The following is a 12,212-nucleotide window of genomic DNA, read 5'->3' as shown; positions in this document are numbered from 1 at the left end:
AAATTTTTCTTTTCTGGGGGTTTTCTTTTTTCCACTCTCGATTTTCTTTCGTTTTTTTTTCTTAAAAAAAATATTTATATTCGCGGCTATTACCGTCTGATAGCACGTTTAAACGCTGACTATTTGCACCTCCAAAACGGTAGAATTTTTCCATGGCTGAGAAATGTGGAACGAGGTTTTCCAGCCTTTATCGATGCTCAAACTCTCTTTAATGAATTGGAAGGGACAACTGCCCCCAGGGAATACCATTAACTTTGGACTTCCTTGCAAATATGCCTTTAATATATGTAAGTAATTGCCATAAATTAATTTTTATGCAAAATAACATGCCACAGTGATGGCTGCAATCTCGTTCCTTTTTTTTCTTTTTTTTGATATTCGGATATTAAAGTTGAACAGAATTCACAGCTTCGGTCTTGTTAGAGAATTTTCTATTTAACTTTTCTTATTTTCGTGTTCTCGTTTTTATTTATTTTTTTTTTTTGGCAGACGAGAAAAAATTCCGCGTATACTAGGTAAAGGTTGTGCATCCTTTTTGGTAACATCATTAAGACGACGCGCATCTAGGCACAATCGAATTTTATTTGGTTTAATAACCAATCTCATGGGCGAACTCCAAGGACTAGAAGAGGCTCAATTACCCCTAATCACAACATTCTGTCAATCACGGCAAAAAAAAAGGTTCTCAACAGTAGGACTAACAGGATAGAACCGTTGTTTGACCGGTTTCGCTGATGAAACATCAATATGATGCTGAACTAAGCTAGTCCGACGAAGTCTTTCGGCACAATTGGGAAATAATTGCTTAACAACTTCTAGTTGTTGTCGCTGAGTTTGAGTCAAGGGATATTGATTGCTCTCAGAATTATGTTCTGAGTCATCATCTAGTTCAAACCACTGATTTCGGGAGCCAAGCGAAATTTTTTCAAAATCCGTACCGAGAATAACTTCTTTTTTTTATGGCCGGAATGATATACAAACACATTAAGTGTGTTGTGTCTCTATAGGTCATTTCCACATATAATTTACCAATAATTTGCTTGCCATTTTCATCTGCTAATTGTACATTCGAGTTAATTGGTTCAAAGTTGGTTAAATGATGATACGATTCTAGGGCTAATGATGACCTAATACAGACACTAGCGCCTGAATCTAAAAGTCCGAGCTCCGTAAAGTTCAAAAAAGATACTTCAGCGTAACTACGCCGCTCTCCTTTGTTTGCAATTTTTAAAATACTTTTTAATTCTTAAATTACGTTATTTTCTAAATTCTTTACTTATCCTAGGTACTTTCGCAAAAATGTTCTTCCTAATTGCTAAGTATCTTTGCAATTGTTTTATTTTATTAATACTGTTGGATGGGTTTCGGGGGCATCCAGTTGATCTTGAATGCACCCTTTGCTAGGTTTTCCGACTTTCGTCGCAAGCATTTGGGGCATTGTGGGTTCCGCAACCATAGCAGAAAATTCTACGAGTCTATAAACAATATTCCCCTACATGATCGGGGCCCTCGCAATTCCAACATGATCTCTTTTCCAGACCTTTCAGTTTTCGAACAGCAGCAATTTCAGTAGACGGTGCCAAATCTTCATCACTGATGAACTGTTAATGGTTGACGTCGTTAGGGTAGAGGCTTTGGTTTTTAACACTTCCTCACGAGTTTTGATTTTTTGGTCGCAAATGACCTACTGAGTGTGTGAGCTGGTATAATAACCTATGTCGGATTTCGGGCAATAAATTATTTTGCAATATTTCGACAAGTTCCTCTTCTTCTAACTTAGCCGATGCTTTATCTATCAGTCTGGCTACAGAGTCATGGAAACGTCTCTCCCTGCTTTGGCTTACGCGAGCGTATTTGCTCCTTGCTCATGAAATCCGCTCTATAATCTTTATAATGCAGGCGAAGTGAAGTGTACATTTTTGAGCACATATTATTGCTATTAGTGGCTTGCTTGACTTGTTTGTGGTACCAAAAAGAGCTTTACAGGGCCGACAATCAATAACTGATGTAAGCTCTAGCGCATTGAACATGAAATACTAGTCAAGTGTAAACCAAACCAATCGGTTTGGTCTCCCTCAAGGTATGATCGCACAGTCGCTAATAGTGATCTGTTTACGCGCTCTGCTGCATAACTCTGAGGCGAGTATAGAGCAGTATACATGTGAGTGATACCCAATTCGGTAAGAAATGCGTTAAAATCGTTGGCTTTAAATTGGACTTCATTATCACTGACAATTGTCTCTAGAACTCCAAAACAATGAAAAATATTCGTCAACAAAAGTGTTGAGTGGTCAATAAAAAGTCTTTAGTGGACATAGCCAATGATATTTGGTAAAGTGGTCTAATACAATCAACACACCTTGCCTCTTTTGCTTCTCGGGTACGGGCCAAGTAAATCAATATAATGAAATGGACGTCATGTAAATGATGGTTTGCCCATGGGTGGAAGGAGAATATTATTTGGATCTTTAGTTTCCTTGCAAACTGAACAGCCGTGAATATAAGTTCGGACACCGTTGGCCAATCCGGGCCAGAAAAGGTTTCTTGTAAGACGTTCTATGGTCTTGTGCATACCTCCATGTGCGGACATCACATTATCGTGAGCTTGTTTAAGTACATCTGGTCTTAATCGGTCTGGTACACACAACTTCCCACTAAGCTTTTCCCGTGATATATCACCAGACGCATGTTGAGTTTTCATATAAATAAATTCTCAAGAAATTTTTCTCTCAGTGTTATATAAGATTCGTCTTGAAATGCGTCAGACTCTAAATCCACAATCGGACTAATTTCTAATTCGGCTAAACGTGACAGTGCATCCGATCTCGATGCATTCTGTAATTGGTGCCACGTTAATAAATTACACCTTAATGCCTCAAAGTGCTCTTTTATGACTTTCAGTCGTTTGTCTCCGTTCCTAGCTCATTACTCTATTAAGTCTGTTCTGTTAGATTGTGTACGATCATTCAAAGACTTACGCGTTGTTTTTGACCCAAAACTTTTAATTTTCATATATCTTCAATTGTTAATAGAGCATGCAATTTTCTTGGCTTCATAAAACGTTGGGCCAAAAAATTTTAACAATAAAGGTTTTATACACTTCTTTAGTTCCCCTTTCTCTAGAATATTGCTCGCCAGTGTGGTATCCTCGTGATCTTAATGGGGACGCGAGTCTTCGCCTACCTTCTCATTCTGGCAGACTTTTTCTTATTAATCTTCCTTCACTTTACAACCGTAGGCTCGTATTTGGCATTCTCTTTCTCCATAAACAAATCAACGGTGTAGTCATTTCTAGTTGCTTGCTTGTATTTTTCCAGATTACTTTTTAATTTCAGGTCACCATGTCCGATCCTCATACTTATTAGATGCATGTTCCCGGCATCTCAGAGGTTTCTCATGCGTGCCACAAAATATATGAAATAAAAGATTTTATTACATCTCAATTGTCGCCATTTTTTTAAGACTCTTTTGCAATTGGACATTGCTTCGATCGAGTGTTCGTGAATATACATACATATTAAAACGTAAAAATGTCTTATCGTAAATAATCCTAATACTGCCTGAGTGGTTCCAGGTATTGGCGGAAGAAGCAGCTTTCAATTGCCAGCCATGCTCCGTACTGGTCTAGCCAAAGCTTGGGTCTGGCACTAATGGGTTATTCCAAATCCTCTTTTTCTAATCAACGGACAACTTGTTAGCTCTTCCAACATATAGACCTTCCAACATATAGACCATCCTTTTCATTTGTACAAATCGATCAAAGCACTTTAGACTTTTGTTGCAATTTGTCGCTTTTTTAGATTTACTTATTTGGAAAAACTTCCTAATGTCCATGACTGAAACTTTGTTAAAATTTGCGCACGTGGACAGTGGCAAATCTCGAGTAAATTAGTGATGTGACAAAGTCGATAAATCGATTTGTACATTGGTTTCGTGATTTCTATACAACAAATCGATTTCCAATTGGAATACACATCACTTGTAACCAAATGTTGCCAGATGCATGTACTAGAAATAATTTTGTGAGGGTTCCGCTCCTGCTGAAATAGTTATGGCGATTAGGAGTCCAACATGACACATAACAGTGGGCCTTAGTGACGAAAAGCGGTCATCTGTATTTACCACTTATCCTAAAATGGTTTTGCAAACAAATCAAGCATTGGTACTTCCCCCTTCGAGTTCTCAAATGAGTAGTGAGTACTTGGAACTCCAATCGGATAAGATCTTTGCAGTAATTAGTTAATAAGAATAAGCTACTACCCCATAGCTTGGAAAAGAAAAAGGGTTATAGATAAAAATAGAGATAGAGTTTTGGGTGGGACGGTTTGATAGTCAAAATCAGGAAAAAGCTTCCACAGTACATCCACAAATTTAGGGAATCATACCTCTGTAGTAATCAAGTCACTTTTCTTTTGTATGTTTCTGGTAATAATTTTCACTAAGACAAAAGCATGTCATTGGGTTTTGAGTTTTCTTTAGTTAATAATCATTACGCTATACATATTTGTCTTGTAAAGCCAAAACCGCTTAAGTGCGCTGCCATGTCTTCATGTCTTCAATAAATATTAATTTTGAATGTATTATTTATTTCTTTACTTTCAGATATACAATGTTGGGAGCCAGTTTAGTGTGCGAGCAGGATTGGCATAAATTGCTTAAAAGTCCTGCAAACTCTAATGGAACGCTAGGACAACGAAAAGGAAAAGTGGGACGACCAAGAAGGTCGAAGGACTAATCCCATTTATTTCATACTTTGAATAAATACTTATTTAAAATCACTCAGTGAAGTTTTTTTATGGTTAAAAGGAGATCGAAATTTTGCAATTCATTTTGCAAATATTTAATAGAAGTGCGATAATTATAGGTAGGAATGGAATATGTATTTTGTTCACATATTCCAAAATCCGCTCAGAAATATTAACAACGGCCACTACATTTTTAAAGAAGTAGGTGCAAAGAAATGTCAAAAGTAATTCTTTTAAAGTGACAACTTCCTTCTTCGATGCAACGATTCGCACGTTTAAAAAAAAGAATGAACTCGCCCATAAAGGGAGAGAGTGAAAGAAAGTAAGGGTAAAGAGCCAGGCAAAAACAGAGCTGAAACAAATTAATGTGGAGGAACAGAAATAGGAAGTATTTATCAGTTTGCATAGTGAGAAACAGAGGGAGTGGTACTTTCGTTTTGAATTTGCTTAAACTCTGCATAATTCTCCAAATGAGCAGATCATGGAACACGTTTCGCTGACACACATATAAAGGCGAAACGCTACATTAACTGCTTGTGTATGCGTTTAGATCACTGATCGATTTTTGTATGTAGATGTACCACATTGTCGCCGCCCACAATGTCGCCGCATTATCGGAGCCACCGACGTCGGCAGAAAAAAAAACACATCGATACCTATCGCCAAGCAACTGTTAATGTAGGCGCTAAATCCAAGAACCATAAGGATTGGCCGGCTCATCTTAATTTTCGGGGGCGGTAGGGGTCGTGAAACAAGCTCGATAGCTGTACATACTACACGAGACTACATACCAAATTTGGTGGCTCTAGCTCTTATAGTCTCCGAGATCTGCGTGTTCATACGGACAGACATGGCTAGATAGTCTCGGCTATTGGTGCTGATCAAGAATATATATACTTTATGTGGTCGGAAAAGCTTCCTTCTGCCTGTTACATATAATTTGGCGACTTTAATATACCAATTCACCCTATGGGTGTATGGTACAAAAATATTTTCTTTTTTTGTCTGTGTACGCCTCTGATAACATGTATAATTCTCTTTTTATTTACATATTGATTTAGAAATTAGTTTTTGATAAATCAATTATATTAATAATGTTTGTCTGTTGCAAATATAATTGGAATAACACCAGCAAGACCAGTGAAGACTTTGTTTACTGTTGGCTGTGTGACAATGTAATGCACTTTGAATGTGTATTTATATTTTCAACGTATATGCACAGATTGCTCTATGTGTTGGTGTGAAGGCAGTTCGTTGGATTGTTTGTTAACTTCTCCCCTCTTAAGTTCATTGCCGTCTTCGGTGATTCATGACTCTTGGACGAATCTTTGCAATTTAGCAGCTGTCTTCCTCTGGTACCGGCAATGACCAGCTACGATGAGGCTACCGATCAAGAAGCTTACAAATACTCCGACTACGAACCAAACCTTGGGAGATCCGTTGGACGTCATATCATCAATCAGCTCCCGGATGGCATTTAGGTTGCGGTTATTCATTCGCTGTGGCAGAGGTAGACTTAAGACATAATCGTGTCCCATTATATGCAGCAAAGCGGAAGCCGGAATGCCGGGAAACTTGTAATAGGTGCCAGGTGACTGTGCTGCGTACAGCACATTGCTGATTGCCATGAAAATAGTCCGTGAGCGCATGTGTCATGCTTAGCCAGCAAAATGTTACGTGATTGTTTGTAACGCATTCGGCGACTGCCTTCACTCCGTAGTCGCATTCCGCTACTACGTTATCGTGTATCTGTAGTGTGGTGTGGTCATGTGCCACGTGCTAGGGAAATCTATAAGTATGTGGACTAAAATATTTTAATCTTGGACACTCCCATTAAACTATGGAGACTGTTCCGAACTGTTCAGTAAATATAGATTTTAAATCTTGATCGACAATAGCTGGGTTTATTATATTAGATATTGCTAGTAAAGTTTCGTACAAGTGTGGGATATTGAAAATTAGACCACTTCTGGACTGTATTATTTTATTAACTGTATCTGTAGGTAAATTAATTTGCCTTTGAGTTTCTGTGTTAATTATTATTTGTCTAGTGTTAGATTGAATTAGCTGTGCTTCTGTTATTTTGGTTCTTTTCAAATCCGCCGCATCAGGCTCTCCTGCCACAACCTTCACTGCTGTGCCCAAAAAATCTAGACTTCTTGCTATCCTGTGGTGTATCATTAACGCGGACAAAAGATGTTGAACATGTTTTATGTCTACTTCTATAAGTTTTCGCTAGTGATGGGGAGTAATTCTGACATTTTTACAGTATCGTCTATGATTTTCGTGAATTGGGTCAGATTAGTCGAGTGTCTTGTGAGTGTCTGCATTGCATTGGAGTAGTCGGTAATAATAGATGCCATCCGCTTTTTAATTCTCGCATTCGTGTTCTTTTGTGATGCAGAAAATATGAGCGGTTGGTGGTCTGTGAAAATGTGCAACTCTCTGGTTCCATACAGGTAGTTCTGTAATTGTCCAAGAGCCCACATAATTGCCAACAACTCCCTTTCATTTAGTTGCTTTAATATTCGGGATATCATTGTTATTGGCCTCCCGCCCTGAGACAACACTGCTGCAATCTCGTCGGCAGAAGCGTCGGTTGTTGGGTCGAAAGGTTTTTGAAAGATTGGGTACATGAGTATGACATCCTCTGATGCCAGAATATTTCTTAAGCGGTCAAAGGCGTGACGTTGCGATTCATCAAAGTCAATTTGAACCTTTTTGGACATGTGCTTGATTACTTTTCCTTTTTAGCCTTTCAGTATGTCGGTTAAGGGTCTCCAGATTGATGCAAATTCCTTAATAAACGTCCTGTAAATCCTAGCAAGGCCCAAAATTGATCTTAGTGCATAGAGGCTCTTTGGCTCGGAATACTCCTTGACCTTTTCGGGATCAGTTTTTGTTCCGTCACTGGAGACGATGAAACCCAAATATTCGACGCTTCCTTTAAAAAATTGGGTCTTTTCTTTCGACACTCTCATGTTGTAGCTGTAAAGCTGTTGGAGCACGGTGCCAATGTGTTTGACATGCTCGGCTTCATTTTCAGAAAATATTAGCAACGTCATCTACGTAGACATAGCATATTTTCCCGATTTGTTCCCTTAGAACATCATTGATTGCTCTCTGAAATATGCTTATGCATTTCTCAAACCAAAGGGTATGCGACAGAATTCGTATTTCCCGCTGTTTATTACCCGTATTTCCAATGTCGTGAAAAATTTTGTCTTTCCAAGATTCGCTAGAATCTTTGCAATGCTTGGCATTGGATATCGGTCGGCAATGGTCCGCTCGTTTAACTTTCGAAAGTCAATGACGAGTCGTTTTTGTTACCATTGTGAAGTGTTATGTATATTTTAAGTATTAATTTTCAAGAGAATATGATACTTATACCCTTGGAGAGGGTATTATAAAATTGGTCAGATGTTTGTAACGCACAGAAGCAGACGTTTACCATAAAGTATGTATACATATTCTTGATCAGCATGAGATGCTGAGTCGATATAGCCATGTCCATCCTTCCGTCGGTGCGAATGCGTTTTACTCAGCCATTTTAAGAGCTATCGGGCTGAAATTTTTTTTCGGGGTTTTTTATTACCCGGGAAAGTATGAAAACCATCAGGATCGGACCACTTTATCATATAGCTCTAGAAGAACTAGAAGAAACATTTTCATAAAAATTAGAGTATGCTATGAAATTTACATATGTGATAATATTGGATATAAAACCCCTGATCCCAAAATTTGAATGTGATAGAATAAATAGAACACAAGTTACAGTCAATATAAATCTGCTCGAGCGCTGCCAGCAGCGCTGTTTGCTGCCTACCACGTCATCATTAAATCAACAGAGCACATGCATTTACACATAGACAAAACGCTACATGAACCGTATGTGTATGCGTGCCGTACTTTGCTTAGGGAATAATGGAAGAAGAAAAATTGTAGTAAAAAGAGAGATAATGTTTTGTTTGTGTATTGATGAATTGAGTTGCAAGGAAAGAAATTAAAAAAAAAATATTGCTAAGAACTGCAAGTGTATATAAACTTCGGCATAGCCGGAGTTAGCTTCTTTGATATTATTTATTTATTATTATACCATACACCCATAGGGTGAAATGGTATATTAAAGTCGCCAAAATGTATGTAACAGGCAGAAGCATTTCACCCATAAAGCAGCATCAACAGCTAACAATCTAGCTATGTCCGTCCGTCCGTATAAACACCCAGATCTCGGAGACTATTAGAGTTAGAGCCACTAAATTTGGTATGTAATCTTGTGCAGTATGTACAGTTATCGAGTTCAAATTGAAATATCGAGTATTTCGCATTTTTGCAACGCCCCCTACCGCCTCCGCAAATAAAATTTTTTTTTTTTTTTTTAACGTTTAATATATATTTGTTGAATCTACTCTTAAATTAGAGCCTAACAACAAGTTTGAGATATTTTTCTTAGTCTAGTACTTAAGATATATCCTGGGGATATTGCAGGCGGCACTAATCCCTTGTTATTGGGTTGGTCTGTCAAGCCTTTAAGACGAGTTCTATTATTAGTTCGCGTAAGGGAATTGGCAGGAACATTTGGGTGTGCATCCAGTTTCGCAGAATACTTTAGTTGTTGAATACCTATTTCAGATTTTACGCTAGGTATATTTAGATCATTTTGAATGGTGTCGTTCCGTATATACCACGGGGCCCCCGTGATTGATCTTAAAATCTTCGACTGCGCTCTTTGTATAATATCGACATTGCTGCTACTTGCATTTCCCCATAGTTCGGCTCCGTAAGTCCAGATGGGTTTCAGTACGGAGTTGTATGGGAGGACTTTATACTCCAGACGTAGAGGGGACCGAGCATTTATGATCCAATGTACGCTACTCGCTTTCAGTTTAAGCTGTGACTTTTTTGCTTCGATGTGCTTGCGCCAAGTTAGTCTTCTGTCTAGGTGGATGCCAAGGTAAGTGACATCCACCGCTTGAGGAACTGATACGTTGTTTAGCATTAGAGCTGGACAGTTTCTTCTGTTAAGCGTAAATGTAACATGTTTGCATTTTTGCTCGTTGACAGCCATTCCTCTACCACCTTGAGGTGTTCCTCTAATTTTGCAGAGGCTTGTATTGGGCATTTGGATCTGCTGAGGATTGCCGTGTCATTGGCAAAAGTGGACGTTGTAAGTCCTAAACTCGTGGGTAAGTCTGCAGTGTACAGTAGGTAGAGTAATGGGCCGAGTACACTGCCTTGCGGTACACCAGCTTTGATTTCAAAATCAGCCGAGACGGAGCCATTACATCTTACAGCGAATTTCCTATTGTAAGATTCCATGATTTGTGAGTGTACTGTGAAAGTTTTTGCCGGATTTTGAACATCAGACGCTCCAGCCAAACTCTATCGAAAGCCTGGGCAACGTCGAGAAAGACAGCCGCACAGTATTGTTTTAGTTCGAATGCTGTTCGTATTTCGGATGTTATGCGATTGACTTGTTCGATTGTACCATGTTTTTCGCGGAAGCCGAACTGGTGTGAAGGGATTGTGTTCTCCGATGCCAGAAATGAGTTTAGTCGGATCTGCAGGACCTTTTCAAAAAGCTTCGAAAGACATGGCAGCAAACTAATTGGCCTATAGGATGATGGCTGGGTTTTGTCCTTTCCCACTTTAGGAATCATGATGATAGTGGACCTTTTCCACGTTCTTGGGAAGTAGCCAATTCTTATTATAGCGTTGAACAGTTTGCAGATGTATTGAAAGGCAATGATAGGGAGTTCTAGGATCATTTTCGGTGTGATTAGGTCATGGCCAGGGGCTTTTTTCGGCTTTATGCGGGTTTTAATAACTGCAGTGCTCGAAGGGGGAAGTACAGATGAGTTTGATGTTGGATTTGGCTGGAAAACCATTTTAAGATGTGTGGCAAATACGGATGCCCTCTCTACGTCACTGCGGGCTTATCAACCTGTTGGACTCCTTATCGGTGAAATTGTCTCTGTAGGAGCGCTTAAAGTTGGGTGGGCTTTCCACAGAGGATGTTTAGTGCTGGTTGGGCTGAGCTTTTCTATGTACAATAGACGCAAATTAAATAAAACCGATTTTCTCAAACACTATACTAACAAGAGACACCAAATTTGGTATGTATATTTGCTTAGTAAGTGCGCACATTTTGCATGTGTAAAGATCACGCCCCTTTTCGCCCCCGTTATTTAAAAAAACTCGGTAATCTCCCGCAATTTTCTACCTTGTGCAATCAAATTTACCAAATTTGATCAAAATCGGACTAAAAATAACCAAGTTATGCATAAATGTTAGTTCCGGAGTTGGCCGTTGGCTGGTGGGGGCGCTACGGTGAATGCTTGAGTGACCGAGTTACTAAGATATGCTTGTAAAAAGCATGTGAACAGGATTTTTTAAAACTAAGTAATTGAATTTGTTATTATAAATTTGAAAACAAATGTTTTACTGGTGTATGGTAAGTATACCTAAGTCGGTGAGACGACTTACTTACTTCATTTTATATATGTTTTGGTCTCCATTTTTTTTGAACAGTCACTTACATGTTTGCAGGGTGTGAATTCTTAGAAGTTAATCCAGTACCGGTTGGGCGCCATTAAATATGTTGGGTCCGTCCACTGGTTCACGTTGGGTTAGCCATTGATAGGATCCAACTCAAGAGATGAATTAGGTAGATTAGGGCGGATACTGTTAAGTATCTACATACATAGATCACATACAAGTTAACTCATATTACTTTGATATGCTTACGATATGCTGAAATATGAGCACAAGTCATTTAATACGTTGCTATGTGGGAACGTGCCAAATGCATGTTTGGGCAGTTGGCAATATTGATAGTATATTGTATGCCGCTACCACTTGTTTGGGCGCTTGCTGACTATTTCTAACTGGCTCGTATTATTCTTATTTGGAGGGAGGAACATGGAACACAATCATATTGCAACACAACATTGACTCGTATTAATTAATTTTATAAATGATTAATAAATTTAATTCATCGAACCTGAACTTATTAACTGGCGCCCAACTAAATCAACCCAATACTTTAACCAGGGTAAGCAATTAATGCACAATTTGTTGTTGTTTTTTTTTTGAGAAAACGTTAAATTTGTTTTTTCTGATTCTCTTTTGCGCTATGTTTTCTGCTGTGTTTTGTTCACTTTCGAACGTGCCGGTGTCTTAAATAAGAATCGAAATTTAAAATACAAATCAAAATTTAAGTGATTTTGATTGACTGTGTGTTAATGAATATCATTGGACATATAGAGTGCTGTAGTGAAGACCTTAAGTTGCAGGATTTGATTAAAGATATTGAAGGCTTAAAAGTAACCCAGAAACAAAATAAGAGGGGCGGCAAACCACACCTTTGCTTCATTTGATACAGTCTTTAATTTCAGAGCAATAATAGCGAGACTTGACTTTACTTACGCTGACCAGACCCAAGGGGAGTCATTCAGCATAAGCTTG

At 38.6% G+C, this 12,212-nt stretch overlaps 1 protein-coding gene across 1 annotated transcript in view; it reads left to right on the top strand.

Annotated features, from left to right (window-relative positions):
* Positions 1-4,778, top strand: part of LOC6652115 (LIM domain transcription factor LMO4.2) — a 148,562-nt gene extending 143,784 nt beyond the window's left edge. Inside the window, exon 5 of the mRNA XM_047009904.1 lies at positions 4,603-4,778. Within this exon, the coding sequence (XP_046865860.1) occupies positions 4,603-4,735 (133 nt within the window). The 3' untranslated portion in view covers positions 4,736-4,778. The remainder of the gene's footprint in view (positions 1-4,602) is intronic.
* The last annotated feature ends 7,434 nt before the right edge of the window (positions 4,779-12,212 follow it).

The sequence above is a fragment of the Drosophila willistoni genome (genome assembly GCF_018902025.1).
Source record: "Drosophila willistoni isolate 14030-0811.24 chromosome 2L unlocalized genomic scaffold, UCI_dwil_1.1 Seg168, whole genome shotgun sequence".
NCBI lineage: Eukaryota > Metazoa > Arthropoda > Insecta > Diptera > Drosophilidae > Drosophila > Drosophila willistoni.
This window is presented reverse-complemented; position numbering and strand designations above follow the sequence as displayed.